This window comes from Diabrotica virgifera, chromosome 1 (assembly GCF_917563875.1).
Source record: "Diabrotica virgifera virgifera chromosome 1, PGI_DIABVI_V3a".
Classification (NCBI taxonomy): Eukaryota; Metazoa; Arthropoda; class Insecta; order Coleoptera; family Chrysomelidae; genus Diabrotica; species Diabrotica virgifera.
Genome location: NC_065443.1, coordinates 39,960,323 through 39,979,817, shown reverse-complemented (window position 1 = coordinate 39,979,817; position 19,495 = coordinate 39,960,323). Strand labels below are relative to the sequence as shown.

The 19,495-nt window shown below is 33.1% G+C and overlaps 1 protein-coding gene across 10 annotated transcripts in view; it reads left to right on the top strand.

The window, feature by feature from the left end:
• LOC114336077 (uncharacterized) overlaps nucleotides 1-19,495 on the top strand; it is a 161,000-nt gene that overhangs the window by 61,031 nt on the left and 80,474 nt on the right. For 7 of the 10 annotated variants that reach the window (XM_050652279.1, XM_028286442.2, XM_028286418.2 and 4 more), the window contains 2 exons: nucleotides 2,013-2,348; nucleotides 11,107-11,454. The exons of 1 other annotated variant lie outside the window; for it this stretch is intronic. In XM_050652279.1, the coding sequence (XP_050508236.1) occupies nucleotides 2,013-2,348; nucleotides 11,107-11,454 (684 nt within the window). The remainder of the gene's footprint in view (nucleotides 1-2,012; nucleotides 2,349-11,106; nucleotides 11,455-19,495) is intronic. 2 more of the 10 variants (XM_028286411.2, XM_028286436.2) reach the window with 2 other exon arrangements.

Sequence of the window (19,495 nt, the reverse complement as noted above, 5' to 3'; positions counted from 1 at the left end):
TATATTTTCGGAGTTATTTAAAAAAACGTCTAATTTCGTAGTTCATTTGTTTAATAAAAAATGAAGCACCCACTTCTCGACTAGAACTTTTTGATATGTTGTTTATTAAACATTTCTTAATGAAATTACAAAAAGTTCTATCTTGTTTGATTTTTTCCGAAGTGAAAATCTATATGCACTCCCCTAAACCTAATATTTTAAATTCGAACTACTATTTTTGTTTAACTTTTAATCGTTGTTTTATATTGTGGTATTTATATTAATTTATTAAAGTGACACTTGGTTTGGCCGGAAAAATATTGCCTTTTTGGGTTTTTTTTGACATATCGACGCTGCCAAGCCAAAACGGCATAAACGCCAAAATGACCACTTTTTAGTTAGCTGCACTAAAAAATAGGATTTTAATTTCCGCACCAGACAGTCAACGCGGAATAACCGCAGAAAAAGTGAAATAGGTGTAATATAGGTTTAAAATTTTTATAAACGCCAGTCTAGTCACGCACGTGAACACCGACGTGAACACCGATTGACATAATCGCCAGTGCCCGTAAGATTATCATTGTGTACATTTCGGTCCAGTAATAATAGTAAAGGTATGTATTTTTACAATTTTTATGGATAAGTAACATGGTATTATCTACCTTTGCAATATTTTCAATTTGTATTGATTTTTGAAGCGTAAACACACTGAATTTCTTTAAAAACTATGAGGCGTTTATGCCAAAATTACATATTTACATCGTGGTTGACACAAGTGCCATTCCTCAATGGTATTCTTATGCAGGTTTCTTATTTAAAAATTGCGCAAATAAAAAGTTTATTTTAAAATATTCTATTGTAACTTTGTACTTGTGTGATGAACAATTCATTTTGTATTACAGCATAGAGTTCAAATCAATTTTATATAGCTAAAAATGGCGATCGATTTTTGGCGTTTATGCCATTTTTTTGTTGCACATGAATAGCAGAAGTAAAAAAATAATGACCTTACTAAATGAAAATAAAACATATACCCAATCAGTACAAAATGATATACTGACTGACAATAATCCCCCTATATTTCCCTTAGAGGTTTATGACATTTATAATGCCAACATTGCAATGACATTATCATCTTTGAGGAACCACCAGACGTTGCAGTAGAAGAAGAAATATTTAGTCATGATCTCACATCATGTTTCAACTTAGCAGCAGATAATGGTTTGGATGACGGTATAAGTAGTGATCAAAATAAGGAAAATACAAGCAATCAAATCAATACGCATGTTGAACCAAATATTGACAGTGATTATGAATTAGAGTCCACTACTTATTATTAGATATCCACTTTTAAGTATTTCATATTTACTTTTAAGTATTTCATCCTAGCACCAAAACATCCTAGCACCAAGAATTTAAGGTTTTGTTTTTAACTTAGAATGTATTTTTGATTAATAAAAAATAAACCCTATAAAAAATCTTCGTAATTTCATCATTTTTCTTGTTGGCATAAACGACAATTTTTGATTTTCGTTTCTTTTTTCATTAATGGCATATATCCCTTTTAAGCGCCATATTGACTAACCTTACAACGATGCGATCGACACAAACGCCAGAGGTAAGTTTGGCATATTCACCAATGTTATATCTTGATTGGACATAAGCGCCATTTTATAGTTTTTAATTTATTTCAGACAGTATTTTCAGCCACATTAATGTTCACAATATATTAAAATTTGAAAAAAAATCACCAATTTTTTTGAATCACTGTGCAGATAAGCAGAATTGGTAAAAATAAAAATAATCAGTTTTTTGTGTTTCCTGAAAAATCAAGTTAATGTCGTTTATGCCGTTTTGGCTTGACAGCGTCGATATGGCCTAATAAAAATATTTTTAAATATGTAGTAAACAATATACTACATCACAAATACTAATTCATCACTTTAATCCTTCAAATACTACTAGAGACATACTCGTACTAACTACTCAAATGCAAACAATAATTGTTAAATCTGCAACTGCCTCAATTACAGAAACTCCTACTACTACTACAGTAAAACATTTAGAAACTACTAAAGCCAATGTTACCGCAGAAACAACAACTGTTGAAACAACTACTACAGAAAGTAATCCTCAAGAAACAGATTTTATACCTGATTATTCTGAGGAAAGTGTGGAAGTAGTTGATACAACTAAAAAAACCAATTTAGTGTCTTCTGGTTCTCCTACTACTTTGGCTTTTCAGTCCCAAGCTACAACTATATTGACTAAAACTGTTTCTAGTACAACAGTGTCACCTGCTACAACTAAGCTTACTAGCACTTTAGTTCCGACTGTATTAGTTGCAAATTCAGTAAAACCTACAACAGGTATATTTTTAAATTTACATAAAAATCTGCCTATCTTAACATATACTTAATGCTATTAATCTTTTTATCTTATTCTTACACATAACTGAAGTCTACTCTTGTAGATAAATAAGTTCATAACTAACAGCAAAATTAAAATGATTTTCATTAGCCCATACCATAAAAAAACCAAATTACTAATGTTCATAAAAAATAAAAATGGATAAACATTTTCATTTCGTTGCAAAGCGAAACTAAAGTCGTCTCATATTTCAGTTCGTTCAGAGAGTGATACAAGCACTCTGACCGGTTTCAAAACTCGTTAGTTTATCATCAGAGAATGTATATGTAGCTATCTATGAATCTCTCTCTCTCTCTCTCTCTCTCTCTCTCTCTCTCTCTCTCTCTCTCTCTCTCTCTCTTGGCGTTTCCCCATTACTAAGGATCGTGATTTCTTTAATATTCCTAACAATGTTTCTACATTGGTCTCTATCTTCAGCTGCTCTAGGAGCTTCGCAGATTGAGTTTCCAGCTGAATTTTTTATTTGGTCGGACCATCTAGTTGGTGATCGTGCTCTTGATCTTCTCCCCGGAACGTATCCAGAAACAATTAATCTCTCCAAACTGTCGTCACCTCTGCGAACCACGTGACCAAAGAATTGCAGTATTCGTTGCAGACATATTGTGGACAGCCTTTTTTAATCTTGAGTTGGTTTAGAATGGAAACGTTTGTCCTATGAGCTGTCCAAGGTATGCGCAGCATTCTTCTCCAGCACCACATCTCAAAGGCATCAATTTTTTGGCACTCGCATGCGCGAAGACTCCAAGTCTCTGCTCCGTATAGAAATATTGAGAATACAAGGGCATTCACCAGTCTCATCTTGATATTTTGAGAGATAGATCTGTCTTTTCAAACTTTAGTTAGGCGACTCATCGCATTTTTTGCCATACTAATACGTCTCCGATCTTCTGCTTCACAGTTACCATCTTTAGTTATACTAGACCCAAGATAGACAAAGGTGTTTACTATCTGGTATTCTTGTAACATGTAAGTCAGTTGAATATTGTCGAATCTGTCGACTACCATTATTTTTGTCTTAGCTTTATTGATTTTTAGACCAACTTTATTGTTTTCGTACTCAACTCTTCGCAGGAGATCAAACATTTCTTGCTCATTTGCTGCTATAAGTGTAGTGTCATCAGCAAATCTTAAATTGGAGATTGGCCTACCAGCTACTGTTACTCCACCGGCCCATCCTTCTAAAACCGTCCGCATGACATGTTCACCATAAATGTGAAATAAGTCAGGTGACAACACGCATTCTTGTCTAACACCTCTATCTATGAACAAACTAAGATAATTCAGGCCTACTAGCCTAGAATTGCAACTAACAAAATGGCATGGGTGTCTTAGCGATATTTGCTAGAAACAAGTCACTTCCTTGATCGTATACGAACAGATTATTTATAGAATTCCTCTTCTTCTTAAGGTGCCGAGACCGCTTGTCGATCGTTGGCTCTCATGTTGCGCAGCATATTAACAATCATTGTCTTATTTACAGCCGCACGAAATAGTTCAGTGCTAGTTTTCCCAAACCATTGGCGTAGGTTTTTAAGCCAAGAAGTTGTACGGCGGCCCACGCTTCTTTTTCCCATTATTTTACCTTGCATGACAAGGTGAAGTATGTCATATTTTTCTGGGTGACGCATTATATGACCAAAGTATTCCAATTTGCGCCTTTTAACCGTGTTCACTACTTCGCAACTTTTATTCAAACGTTGCAAAACCCTTTCGTTTGTGACTCTTTCTACCCAACTGATCTTCAGAATACGGCGGTAGACCCACATTTCAAATGCTTCTAGGTTTTTTAAAAGCGATTCTGTCAGTGTCCATGCTTCAACCCCGTAAAGTAGTACTGGGAATATATAACATCGGACCATTCTTATGCGAAGTTGTAAATTTTGATCATGACTGCACAGGATTTTCTTAAATTTCATAAAACTTGTTCTTGCTTTGGCAATTCTACTTTTGATTTCTGTACTAGGGTTCCAGCTTTCATTAATATGAGTACCCAGATATACAAGATTACTTACTCGTTCAATTGAGTCATTACCGATTGTTACGTTATAGTTATTAATATTTACGGCTGCCTGTTTACTAATAACCATAAACTTTGTTTTTCTTGCGTTGAGTTTGAGTCCATATATCGCGCAGAATGCCACCATTCGATTCAATAACGCTTGAAGATGTTCAATTGATCCAGTCAGCAACAAGGTGTCATCTGCGTATCTGATATTGTTCATAAGCATACCATTAATGAGTATTCCCTCTTTTGCGTTTTCCAAGACTTCATTTAAGATTGTTTCAGCGTAAAGATTAAACAACATTGGTGACAATATACAGCCTTGTCGAACTTCGCGCTTGATTTTTACTTCTTCAGAGCACTGATTCGCAACCCTAATACATGCAGCCTGGCCCCAATACAAATTTGCGATTATTCTAATGTCCCTACCGTCCAGACCGGTAGTTTTGAGAATATGTAGCATTTTTTCATGGCGAACTTTATCAAAGGCCTTTTCAAAATCAATCGCGCACATGAAAACGTCATGATTTACATCTCTGCATCTTTGAATTAAAACTGGGGTTGCGAATAGTGCATCACGCGTTCCAAGGCCACAGCGAAAACCGAATTGAGTACTTGAGATTCTTTCCTCAATTTTTCTATATGTTCTTTGATGAATGATTCTAAGAAACGTTTTCAATACATGACTCATTAGGCTGATGGTGCGATAGTCGCTGCATTTTGTGGCTCTGTGTTTTTTTGGTAGTACAACAAATGAAGATTTAAGCCAATCTTTAGGAATTTTTCCGCTTTCATAGATTAAGTTGAACAATTTCGTAAGTATCTTAATGCCCTCGACACCTAAAAGCTTTAGTGTTTCTACGTAAATCCCATCTGGTCCGATCGCCTTCCCGTTTTTTGCGTTCTTTATAGCGTATTGCACTTCTTACTTAGTTATTGGAGGACCACTTATGTCATTTAGCGTTTCTAGTTCGCTTCTTTCATCATCGAATAATTCCTTTATATATTCTGTCCATCGTATTAGTTGACCTTCGATATCGATTATAATTTTTCCGTTTTTATCTTCGATTAGTGGAGGATTACATTTTTTATTCAGTCCTGCAACTTCTTTCAGTTTTTTGTGCATATTGAATGCGTCATAGATACGCTCGTAGTTCTCAATTTCTTTACATTGTTGTTTATGCCACTCTGATTTAGCTGATCTTATTTTTATTCGAATCATACTGTTTAGCTTTTTGTATTCTGTCAGATTAGCATTCTTATATTTTCTTCTTGCATCCATTAAATTCAATATCTCTTCTGTCATCCACTGTTGCTTATTCCTATGCTGATTTTCCATTAGATGGTCTTCTTGGACTTTTTCCAATGTTTCTTTGCATGACTCCCATAATTGTTCTTCTGAATTTTTATTTCCCAATTTCTGAAACTGATCTTCTAATTTATCGGTTACTATTTCTTTCACTTCCGCATTTGAAAGTTTATCTTTGTTGATCCTAGGAGATATTTTGGGTTTTTTAATCTTTTTAAATTTAAGTAATACTTTAGCTGCTAGTAAGTTGTGGTTGGAGGGTACATCCGCTCCTGGATATGTTTTGGAGGACAAGATAGCATTTCTATATCTTTTTGATATACAGATATAATCAATTTGATTTCTTACTATTCTTCCATAAGTGTCCATAGGAGATTTCCAGGTGTAAAGTCGTCGCTTAGGCAAGTCAAAAAAAGTGTTGGATATTACTAATTGTTTTTCTACACAAAATCTAATCATTCTATCCTGCCCAGTGTTTATTATGACTCCAGTACACGTTGGGCCAACTAGTTGGCCAATCATTTAGGCCAATAAGTTGGACCAAGTAAGGACATTAATTACACGTTGGTGGAGTTTCTCAGTCTGCATTAGCCTTTCATATATTGGAATTATTCTGATTATGGATGTGGCAGTCTATATAGTCCAGTCTGTGGGTCAATAAACGTGTTATAATTCAGTAATTTTTGAAACCTATTATTTGTTTTAAAAGACAGTGTCTGAAATAACTGCTATTAAAATGTAACACCTAAAGGATATATTTTTACAGCATTATTTCAATGTGGATGGTTTCAGTTTCTTCAGTGATTCTATGTTTACGATGCATTTACCTATGTCAAATTTTTTCGAGCATTCAATAACATTCACATCGGGATCACATTCTATGTTATTCAGTATCATTTTGAAGGTTCGTCCAATGTAATAGAGCTTAAATGCCTGGATTATTATTTGGTCCATATAATGAACAAAATTGTCGTATTTGGAGGTCAAAATGTCACTTTTAATTTGGATGCATAGTTTTAAATGCGCAAGGATGACCTGGTGTATTGTCCAAATATAGAACTACTTTAAAGTCTAAATTCTTTAATTTCGATTAAGTTTCACCTTCAGAAACAATCAGATCTGGAACAAGTCACAAAAAATAGTTCTTATATCCCACGTTTTCTTATTAGCTTCCAAAGCACAAGTAGGTCTTCCTTATTTTGATTTTTTAACGTACGAGGATTATTTAAAGATCTATAAAGCATAATTGGTTTAATAACTCAATCTCTAGATACACTAGAACAAGGCAGCAGTGTAACTATATCCTTTGCTGCGTTAAATTTAGCGACAGGCTTTTCACTTTTAGAGATGAATGTTTCATTTGGTACTTCCAAAATAGTGCAGTTTCGTCTACATTAAATACCTGCTTAAGTGTATATCTTCCACCAGCTAGCAGGTTCTTAAATTCTTCTGGATATATTTCTGCTGTAGTAGTAGCTGCAGAAGAATATAGACAGACTTTAAGAGAAAACTATAAACAACAAATAGCAAAGGAAGAGTCAGAAATTAATAAGATCAATGAAGAAATGAAAGAAAAACTCTTGGAAGCGGGAATGAAAACTGCCAAAAAACTAACAACAAAAGAAAATAGATTAAGTAGAGTTAAATTAATGGAAAGTAGACGAAAACTAATAAGCGAAAACAAAAGAAACACAGTAGAATACTTAGAACTAAACAAACTTATTAGAAGAAAAACCAGAGAGGATCTAAGAAAACACACTGAAAATGAAATCGAGAAAGTAATTGAGAGAAATAAGGGCCTAAAATGCTTACGCCCAAATTTAGGGAAACCACTACTCATTTCAATAAAGGATGAAACAGGACGGGAAGAGAGGAGAAAAGATAAGATATCAGAAGAAGTAGAAAGGTTTTATAAAGAACTATACACCTCAAAGAAAGACGCAAACTTCATTCAACACTCAGGAATATATCAAGAAAACAATCACGAATGTAAACTCAGAAACACTACCAAAAATAGAAAATTATGAAATAGAAGCAGCACTATCACAATTAAAGAACAACAAAGCACCAGGACCAGATGGAATCCTTGCTGAAATGTTGAAAGAAGGGAAAGAAGAAATCTTACAAACATTAAGAAATCTGTTTAATCAGTGTCTACATAAAGGAGAAATACCCGACGAATGGAACGAAAGTCTTACAATCCTGCTATTTAGAGGACACAAAAAATTACAGACCCATCTCACTACTGTCGCAAACGTATAAACTATTCATGAGGATTATCAACAACAGACTAACACACAAATTGGACTCGTATCAACCCGTAGAGCAGGCAGGATTCCGAAAGGGATATAGCACCACTGACCATCTTCTAACAATTAGGACACTAATAGAAAAAGCTAACGAATACCATATAGATCTGCACTTAGCGTTCGTTGACTACGAAAAAGCATTTGACAGCGTGGAAATGTGGGCAATAGAAAAAGCTATAAACAACTGTCGAATAGATTCCAGATACAGAATGCTAATACATAATATATATATAAGAAAGCAACAATGACAGTACAATTGGAAGAAACCACAAAACCCATACCAATTAACAGAGGAGTGCGACAGGGAGGTGTTATTTCTCCTAAACTATTTACATTAGCACTGGAAGATGTTTTCAAAACAATGGAATGGACAAACATGGGAATAAACTTAAATGGAAAGAAACTAAACCACCTAAGATATGCAGACGATGTAGTAGTCATAGCATCAAGTTTTGAAGAACTACAAACCATGCTAACCGAACTAGCAAATAAATCCGAACAAATAGGTCTAAAAATGAATTTTGCCAAAACAAAAACAATGACAAACACACAAGACAATAGAAACGTAATACTAAACAACACCACAATAGAAGCGGTTAATGATTATATATATTTGGGACAGATTATAAAAATAAATAAGGAAAACCAAACAGCGGAGGTAAAAAGAAGGGTCAGATTAGCCTGGGCAGGATTTGGAAAATTAAAATGGGTCCTAAAGAATAAAAAAATACAACAATACTTAAAAACAAGAGTGTTTGACCAGTGCATACTCCCAATTCTCACATACGCATGCCAAACATGGACCTTGACCAAGGCAAACATGGATAAAATAATAAAGACACAAAGAGCCATGGAGAGAGCAATGTTAGGAGTAAAATTGACAGACAAAAAGCAAAACAACTGGATCAGAAATAGAACAAAAGTCAAAGACGCAGGTCAACATATAACCAGGCTAAAATGGAGCTTCGCAGGTCATAACGCTAGACAAACGGACAATAGGTGGAATAGCACGATACAACAATGGAGACCATGGACAGGAAAGAGAGCAAGAGGACGACCCCAGATGAGATGGGGAGACGACATTAAAAAGATAGGAGGAACGCACCGGAAACAGAAAGCACTAAACAGAAGCGAATGGAGGAAACTGGGGAAAGCCTATGTTCAGAATTGGACGAATTAAAGGGCAAAAGAAGAAGAAGAAGAAGTAGCTGCAGTTTCTCCAACGATTTTAATGCTATGCGATGATTGTCGGACATTCAGTAATTTATTGAACCAACCTTCCGATGCAGAAGTTCCTTCTATTCTCGAATAAAACAATCTTGGGCCGCGAATACAGGAACTGAAATGCATATTTTCAATCCGCGAATATTGGAAACGGGAATAAAGAAAGCGCAAATAAGGAGCTTTAACTTTATCTATCTATCTATCTATCTATAAGCGACGTTCCTACAACCTCTGCCGCTTCCCGCATTTCGACTGCCATCGTTTTCTGTCCAGCAATTCGTCTTTGTTGATTGGTTTGTAGGTAATTTAAAGCTTTCTTTGGCTATCTATCTTCATTAATTCGTTTCACGTGACCATACCACACTAGCTGTCTCGTTTCAATTCTATCTATAACTGTTATATACAGTATTTGTTCTCTTTCTTATATCTTAATTCCTGATGTGATCTTTATTGGACATACCACATGCTCTCCTTAGATAATTCATTTCTACTACATAATATTAAATTCTTTTATTCTTTTTCTATCTTTTTTCGTGATCTGCCAAATTTCTACTCCATATGTCATAATAGGCTCTACCAAAGTTCGATAGATTGTCAATTTCGTTTTTGTCTTATATCTTTAGACCATAGTAGATAGCTTAGAATGTTTATCGCTTGTTTGCCCCGCTGAGTTCTGTTTTCGGTATCTCTTTTGGTAGTTCCTTCTTTAAATATTATAGTCCCGAAATATTTATATTCTTTAGATGTTTGTGTGGTTCTAATTTATAACTCTGGATCTTCTTCATCATCCCTTATTTTAAGATATAGATCAGGATTATGCTTTTAGATCGGGATCCGGCTTTTACTTTATTTGTTATTAATAAAGCGACACCAGTTCTAACTCTATTCATGGTTTTCTAGATATTAAAGTTTAGTGCTTGGACGGTTCATCGAATTTGGAAAAAGCGAAGTTTTGGATCGCTCAAACCACTGTAGTAGATAGATTGGTGATGGTTGGTATTAAGTGGCTTTAGTCCTTAATTAATTAAACTTCTCTTTTTTTTTCTTCTTCGTGCGACTAGGATTTCTCCTGTTTTTCTGTCTCTTCTTCTGTTTCAGTTGTTCTTGACTGTACATTGTCTTTCCACCTTTTCAGCGGCCCTCCAACGGGTATTCTGCTTGTTTACGACTTGATTTTATAGATGTATACATACCCTGTTGCTTTGTCAGTCTCTTAATGATATGCCCGCTCTTGTTCTTAATACTTTCATTTCGATATTGTTGATTTGTTGTTTCTTCTTTCTTGTATCGGTCCTTTTCTTAGTTTTGAATGTTAGGATGGCTCTTACTGTTATCTATATACTTTTATTTGGCTTTCCGTGGTCAAATATTTGTTTCTCAATATGATTTCTCGGAGGCAACCACTTACTCTTACTGCTTTTGCTGCTTGCCTTGTGGTCTCTGTTATAATTAATATTCATGTTACTAGTCATCTCTACTCCTAGGTAATTGAATTACATTACTTATTCTACAATGTTGCCATCTATTTCTAATTTGCATCACGCGGCTCTTTACTGATTGTACATTAATTTTTTCTACTGATATTCTCATATTAAATTTGTTGGCTGTGATATTGAAGGTTAATTTAAACAATCATTATTTCATTCTGACCATAATACATTTTAACTACAACGGTATTCAATTCAGAATATACATAAAAAATAACATATCGGGACCTAAACTAATATTTCTTCATCGGCATGGAGTAAACACTAAATATAATAATCATTATTTGACATCTACTACCGACATACTTTTACTAACTATTGAAGTGCAAATAATAATTGTTAAATCTGCAACTGCCTCAATTACAGAAACGCCTACTACTACTACAGCAAAACATTTAGAAACTACTAAAGCCAATGATGTTGCAGAAACAACAACTGTTGAAACAACTACTCTAACTACTACAACAGAGAGTAATCCTCAAGAAACAGATTTTATACCTGATTATTCTGAGGAAAGTGTGGAAGCAGTTGATACAACTAATAAAACCAATTTAGAGACTTCTAGTTCGCCTACTACTTTGGCTTCTAAGTCCCAAGCTACAACTATATTGACTAAACCTGTTTCTAGTACAACAGTGTCACCTGCTACAACTAAGTTTACTACTACTTTAGTGCCGACTATATTAGTTGCAACTTCAGTAAAACCTGCGACAGGTATATTTTTAAACTTATATAAAAATCTGCCTGCCTTAACATAATGCTATTAATAATTTTATCTTATTATTATAAATAACTTAGGTCTACTGTTGTAGATAAACCAGTTAACAACTAACAGCAAAATTAAAATAATTTTCATTAGTCCATACCATAATAAAGTAATTACTAATTTTCAGTTCCAGTAGGTTTATGTCTTCGTAATACGTGTTAAATATTTTACGTATTTTGCATTAGTATTATATTTATATTCTCAAAAAAAAACAAACCTTTTTACCACATAGTGGTGTAATACATTACATTATGTTACATTATACTAAATACAAAAACAATTTAATGTTAAAAACTAATAACGGCTATACATTTATATTATGTACAAATGAGTGAAACTTTGACAGTTTTAATTTCACGACCCAAAGGAGAGGGAAATTATGCCAAAGTGTCGCGAGGGCAACAAGTCGATAATAATTTTAGAGATCAAGTGTAATTCGCTGAGATTATTTCATGAATAAAACTGTCTTTTTAAATCATTTGAACTAATATTTTATTGATATCTTCACCTGAATATTTGTTAAATCTCTTTCTTGGTGTTCTCTGAGACAAGTTGTAAACATGTCACTGAATGTTAATTTTTGCTTAGTAACGAAGAGCATCTGACGTAATTTTGACGGAGGCAAATTATCAAAAATTATAGCTGTAATTTTTATTTCTGTAGCTTTTCATTGATCAGAATCTCCTTTGAATGAAATAATATGTCCAGTGTTTATCACGTCGGTCTTATTTTCATTCTCGAGTCACAATCCTTGTGATTTGTACAATTTTTGCATGTGATAGATTTTCCATATTTTGTCTTTTTTTGCAGTTTCACAATATTATAGACTGATTTTTATTTAACCATATTTCGTACCTCGACTTCGTTATTGCCATAACATCGAAATCGCAAACTTTTCAGGAGAGCAAAAAAATATTTTATGTGAACTCTTCATTTTTTTTTCTCTGGAACTTCAGTAACTAATTCTACCAAATTCTGCACTCGTATTGACTATGTGTGCCGCTATCTAATGCTAGTATTTATTTTACCTTGAAGTTCACCATTAAAATATGATAAGGTGCTATTGCTAATTTACCCATATTCATAAGTCGAGGATTAGGGGTCAACCCGGCTTATCACGGGTTATGGTACTAACACAGGTTTTACATGAGTAATTTTTCTTGGCAAACAAATGCATTGTCACATGTTAGGGCAATATTCAAAAATCTACAGTACTTATCACGCATCCACTCTTGACCACAGCATGACACATGAAGACAACGTCTAAAGGAACGTGTTAAGCCAAGAACCGATAACAGTTCTAACCCTATTCCTAGTTTTGCAAATATTAAGGTAAGTTTTCGAAGGCTCAACCCACATCGTTTCACTGAAGCTTTCCTTTTAATAAGGTCTCAGTCTTCTACATTGTGGGCCGAAATAAATGAGTATATTTTTTAGTTGAAAATAACTTTTTTGTTTTTGGGCGATAATTTATTTTTGCAGGGCTAATATCCTAACATGTCCTCAACATGACTGTAATTTTGGAAGAAAAAATAATGTACATTGTCGGACTTGTAAAAAATTTATGTAACGGTGCATTTGAGCTCGTTGCAAGTGAAAAGTGTCTTACCTAAAAGCTTAAAACTGAACTGATATGCTCTTTTGGTAGGTGTACTATCCAGAACACTTCAGTAAATAGAAAAATTTTCAAAATTACCGGATTTAGTCCTGTCGCCAGGGGGGGTACAATGGCCTCCTGTATTCAGATGGACTTACCCAAGTTTTTTTATGTATTTTGACACGTAGAACGCGAATTTTTTGGCTAACAGTTGATCCGGATGTCGATAAGATTGTTATAAATATAGAAGTTGAGGAATTACATAACAGCGATTTCTCGCAAAACAAAACATGTTTTTGTATTTTTTGGGCCATTCTAACCAAAAAGTGTTCCTACAAATTTTTTCGTAGGATGCATAGTTTTCGAGATAAACGCGGTGGAACTTTCAAAAAATCGAAAAATTGCAATTTTTGTGCCCGAGTAACTTTTGATTAAAAAATAAAATAGCAATTCTGCTTACCGCATTTGAAAGTTCAAGTCAAAGTATATCGGTTTTAGTTATTTGCATTGCTAAAAATTTATTATTTTATTGTTAAACAAAAGTATAAACACCTAGTGCTGGAGTGATGTTTTCAATGATTTCTCATTTAAAATCGAACGAGTAGGTAGAGCAGGTACAAGTGCAAGCGAGGCTATTTCTACGTAGCATGCATGTAAACGCATGTATTAGGCACGGAAACACTATGTGTTTATAGCTTTTTTTAGCAATAAGCACATAAATTTTTAGCAATGTATATATTCGAAACCGATAGAATTTGACTTGAACTTTCAAATGCGGTAAGGAGAATTGCTATTTTATTTTTTAATCAAAAGTTATTCTTATTTTTTTATTCAAAGGTTCAAAGGGTTCAAAAATTGCAATTTTTCGATTTTTTGAAAGTTCAACCGCGTTTATCTCGAAAACTATGTATCCTACGAAAAAACTTGTAGGAACATTTTTTGATTAGAATGGCCCAAAAAATACAAAAACATGTTTTGTTTTGCGAGAAATCGCTGTTATGTAATTCCTCAACTTCTTTGTTTATAACAATCTTATCGACATCCGGATCAACTGTTACCCAAAAAATTCGTGTTCTACGGGCCAAAATACATAATAAAAACTTGGGTAAGTCCATCTGAATACAGGAGGCCGTTGTACCACCCCCTGGCGACAGGACTAATTCGCAAAATATAATTTTTTTAATTAAATTAGGAAAATATAACATTTTAACAAATAACACATTTATGAAATCAGTTTAATAATTTTAAAATTAAGACTAAAATATTATGAATGCGGCCACCATTATTGTTTACCTACCACTTCTTGAAGTCGTCAGCGCCATAAATTGATAGCCTCATTTATCACATCCTGTTCAAAATTGTGTCAAACACAAACAAAGTGCATTCTTTCTTTGAACTGTTGGATGGTTTCAAATTGTTGTCCGCCATACAAATTTTGTTCGAAAATTCCCCAAATTAAATAGACAACCGGATTTAATTGTGGGCTGTTAGGTGGCCACATCTCTGGCTCAATATAGTCCGGGCAATTTCACTCAAGAATATCCTTGTATTGTGGGAAGTGTGCGACGAGCACCATCCTGCTGTAAAGTGTAATCATAACATATTTCTTCAATTTCAGGTAATAGGTGCTGCAAGATTTGTTCTTAATATGTTTCTGAATAATTAAGTTTTACCCCGGCATCAACAAAAATCAGACGAGATTTTCCCAACATGAATACTGCAACAGAGACCATAACACCTTTTTAGAAATGACTTTTTTCAATTAAAAGATGCTCTAGAAGAATGTGTCTCTTAAATTCTACATCAGAATACACCCTATTATTTTGGGTATTTTTAGGAGGCCGTAAATAAAACATTTTTTTATCTGAAATGTAAAGCATATTTTTCTATTGCCTTCACAAGAGCGGAATTTTCATAGTAGCAAATTACATCTTTCTAGTCGTTTTTCTCTTACATTGGCAGTAAGACTGACAGTAAACTTTTTAAATACTTGAAGATGGCAATCTTCTTTAATGATTCTTCAAACTAATGTGCGAGAAATCCTAGTTTCTTTTGCGATTTTCCTTATTCGAACAGATTGGCCAGGTTGCAAATTTCCTAAAAGAACCATTACTCTAGCTATATTTTCCTCAGTGAACACAATTTTAGTGAACATATTAGAAAAGTACTCGAATAAGATTTGATATTTATGGCGAAGGCGTTTTCTGAACATTATTCAAATAAAAAAATTATATTTTGCAAATCAGGTAATTTTGAAAAATTTCTTTTTTGCTGAAGTGTTCTGGATAGCTAGCCTACCAAAATAGTGTATCAGTTCAATTTTAACTAAGGCAGTTTTCATTTGCAACGACCCCAAATGCGCCGTTACATAAATTTTTTATTTAATAAGTCCGACCCTGTAGGTTATTTTTGCTTCCAAATTTGCGGTCATGTTGATGACATATTAGCTACTAGCTCGGCAAACAGAAATTAAATCGCTCAAAAAACAAAAAAGTTATTTTTAACTAAAAAATGTACTCTTTTATTTAGGCCCACAGTGCATACACTATGGCAAATCCAAATGAAATAAATTCATTATGTAGTAAATAATCGATTTTGGAAATAAATCCTCAAACATGTCGATTTTTATTTTTAAATTTTTATTTTTTGGCATGAGGATTGGGGTCGTGTGCTAGCTTATTTGAAAGTTATAAATTAATTGACATAAAAAGAAAAATGTGTGTAATTTATTTAACTCAAAATATATTTTACTGCTGTCAGAAAACAGAAAAAGATGTTTATTCGATAAATAAACATTGCTTTTCGCTTAAATTAAATGTTCAAGCTGCTGTTAGCAGTTAAGTTGCCTTAATTTTTCTAACTAGTTTATTGGGTTGAATTTGTTTGTCTGTGGTTTAAGTTGTTGGGGGGAAGGAAAACTCCCCATTTTTCCATTTACCCCGTAGATCTTCCAATACTAGTTCAGAAATTTTTCGGTTAAGAAAAACTTAATACAGAGTTATGTATTGTCTTTCTCTGTTCTGACTTTTTACATAGTAAATTAAATAATATAATTTAAATGATATATAAATAATAAAAATTAAAAACAGATTTCTCGATTTCTAAAATTTCCTAGGAAGGTCAATGTATTTTTTTGCGATTATAAAATTATTTTTAGCTCTGAAAACATTAACTATATAACTTGCACTTTATGATCACGGGGTAGACAAAATTTTAAAAGACGCCATCCGGTCCACGACCTATTACAGACGGTAATTTATGATTTCACTGTGATGATCGTCCTTCTCTCACCAAAACCTTGCTCACAAACAGCTTATGCTTTGCACTATATTCAGACCTTGCTTGAAAATAATGTAAATATCGCTTATTTTCAGCATTCTACACCGCGGTCATATTTTATAACTTAAGTGGCAACTCTATTTTTAACCAATTTAATATTTGGTACATTCCATGTCAAATCACCCAGACAAAAACTTTTGGATATCAGATCAGGAGCGTCATTTGAAATTTTGCTACGGGGGGCAAACATTATATATACAATACATTATATATGCAAACATAATACAAAATTGATCTATTTTTTGTAAATTTCAGTAATTTTCAGGGTCGGGAGGGGGGGGCAAATGCCCCCTGACCCTATCAAATGACGCCCCTGTATCCGATTTGTCTGAAACTTGATGTATATCTTCTGACTAACGTAAAAATAAGACATTTAAGGTGAAACGGACTTTTTTTTCTTTTTTTTAAGATATAATTTTAAACGATTTTACAATGAAATGGTATTTATTTAAACAAGTTTGCATTTTTTTATCGTAAAATATCGGTGGAAAAAATAATGTTTTAATAGAAGGTACTCAGTTATCTTATAAGGCATAATAATAAGTTATTTTGATACAAAATAAGTTTTTAAAATACCGTGTTTTACATTTTCCTCCATTCCCAAAACACGTGTCCTTCGGTTTAGCTGAAAATTTGCCTACAGATAGCCACAACACAGGATTTTAAGAATAACCAAAACACAGAAACACAGAATATAAGAAAAGTTACATGCAATAATAGATAGAATCAAAAATATAGCGTCTATTTTAAGTACAATTAACATGGTAAATATGGACCGCATGAAAAAATTGTTAAGAGGATGGGCACGTATTTTCGGCTGCAATGCTATTCAAATGGGGATTCATTTTTTTCGAATCCTGAGAAAACTAACAAGTATTTTTGAAAAATTTAAACGCAGAATGAAAGATTACGTTATTAGCGAGGGCCAAAAGTCCCTGAGATCTTCTATAATGTTTATTTTAATAAGTTACAAGGGTGAAAACTAAGAGAAAATTTAGTGTTATTTTTAATTTCAAGTATCTCATTCAAAATAAACTTTTTATTTAATCTAAGGGACTTTCGGCCCTCGGTCGTAATTTAGTCTTTCATTCTGCGTTTAGATTTTTCAAAAATATTTATTGGTTTTTTCAGGATTCGAAAAAAATTAACACAATGTCCGTGGTAATATTTTCCAAATCTATCTGTATCATACAACGCACTCAGTCGAATAGAATATGGTCAGCATATTGTCAGTCAGACACTGAAAATCAGTGACAATTTTAAATATTTGACAGGAATCGGGAATATTTTGAGTTGTTGATTAAATAATATTGATATATAGTGTATTTGATAAATAATTGATTTAAGACGTGAACTTTATAAAAAGTTATTTATTGTGTATTATTTATGGAAGATAGAAGCAGAGAATACATCAAGATATATTCTGTGATCCAATATTTTGTTGTTAAAGATGTTCAAAATTGTAAGCGTTCCATAGTAACAATATATTATTAAAAAATCACTTTAACACTTTTCCTCTTTTCTCGATCGAGTATTAGTTTTTGTTGTAGGTACATAATATAAATTATTACAATCACTGAATACATAGTTAGTGAAAAAATTATCAGTAGTAATTGCACAAGAGCTCTAAAGTTATTGAATTTTTCCCGAGTGACACTTTGACACTATTAGTCAAATTATGTCAAAGTGTCACGAGGGCAAAGATTCTATATTAATTTTAGAAATCGAGTGCAATTTGTTGCGATTATTTCATGAATAAAACTGTTCAAAACCAAAATTTTATTGTAATTTAGTTATGTAAGTACAAATTAGTACAATTAAAACATACAGTTTTTATAAATATTTGACGGTTGAAAGTCATCAATTTATAAGTTTTAAAACATTAATAATTGTCATTAATGTTACTGAATGTATTTTTTCGTAGCAACGAAGGGCATCTGACGTAATATACTTGACGACGGGCAATTATCAAAAATTATCAGCTTAATTTAGATTTCTGTAGCTTTCTATTGGTCAGAATCTCCTATGAATGAAATAATCACATTTATTAACTGAATTAATAATTTGCAATTATACAAAAAATAACAGTTATCCAAGAACATTCAAAAGCCATCTCTTTAAGTTAGTTATGACATTGTCAATTAGAATGACATTCTAGTAATATTTACATATCCATACCAGTGTGAATTTTACTACACGTAATTAATCATGTAAAGACAGAAAAGGGATCCATATGCCAAAAAATGTGCAATAACTACCTCTTAAAATCTAGCAAATTTTATTTACATATCACAAACCGTTTTAAAGCAATAAATAAATCGTCAGTTTGTAAGAAAAATTTCAACACCCCCTATCTCGGAAACAAGGCATTTGCGGGCATACGTTTATAAAGCAAACTGTCATTATTTTATCATGCAGAATTACCCCTTAAAGTTTGCCGTACTTATTTAAAAACACCCTGTATTGACGAAAAACAGGGGTAGTTGGTAAAGTGCCTAACTTTTTTATTATCCAACATAAGCGAATGAATCAAAAAACATAATGTTAAGAAAACCTGAGGCTATAGTTGAGTTTTAATTTCAGTATTTTACAAAAGCTAGAACATTCCACAGGGTGTTCCAAAATTTGAGAAAAAAACACAGTTTTATTCGTACACCCTGTATACAATGACAGTATACCTGTCTAGCAACAATATTATTACAGCGATATTGCTAAAGAATAATGCTATAACATATTAAAAAATTACTTAAATCGGACATTAGGTTTAGGAAATACAAGACATTAAAAATGACCCTTTTTTGGTTGCCCGTTTTTTGTGCTGGTGAGTGTATAATAGTAGTGTTAATCTCCTTACAGATTAGAAAAATAAAATTTGGGCAGCTCGGCATGCAAGGTCAAATACTATCCCGACTGGAATATATATTTTTAATTCCGATATTATTACATTGTAACTTTGCTTGTATTGTAAAACTATACAATTTTTTTTAACCACTTAAGGTCCTGTGTTTTGGTTATCTGTGGGCAAGTTTTCAGTAAAATCGAAGGACACTTAT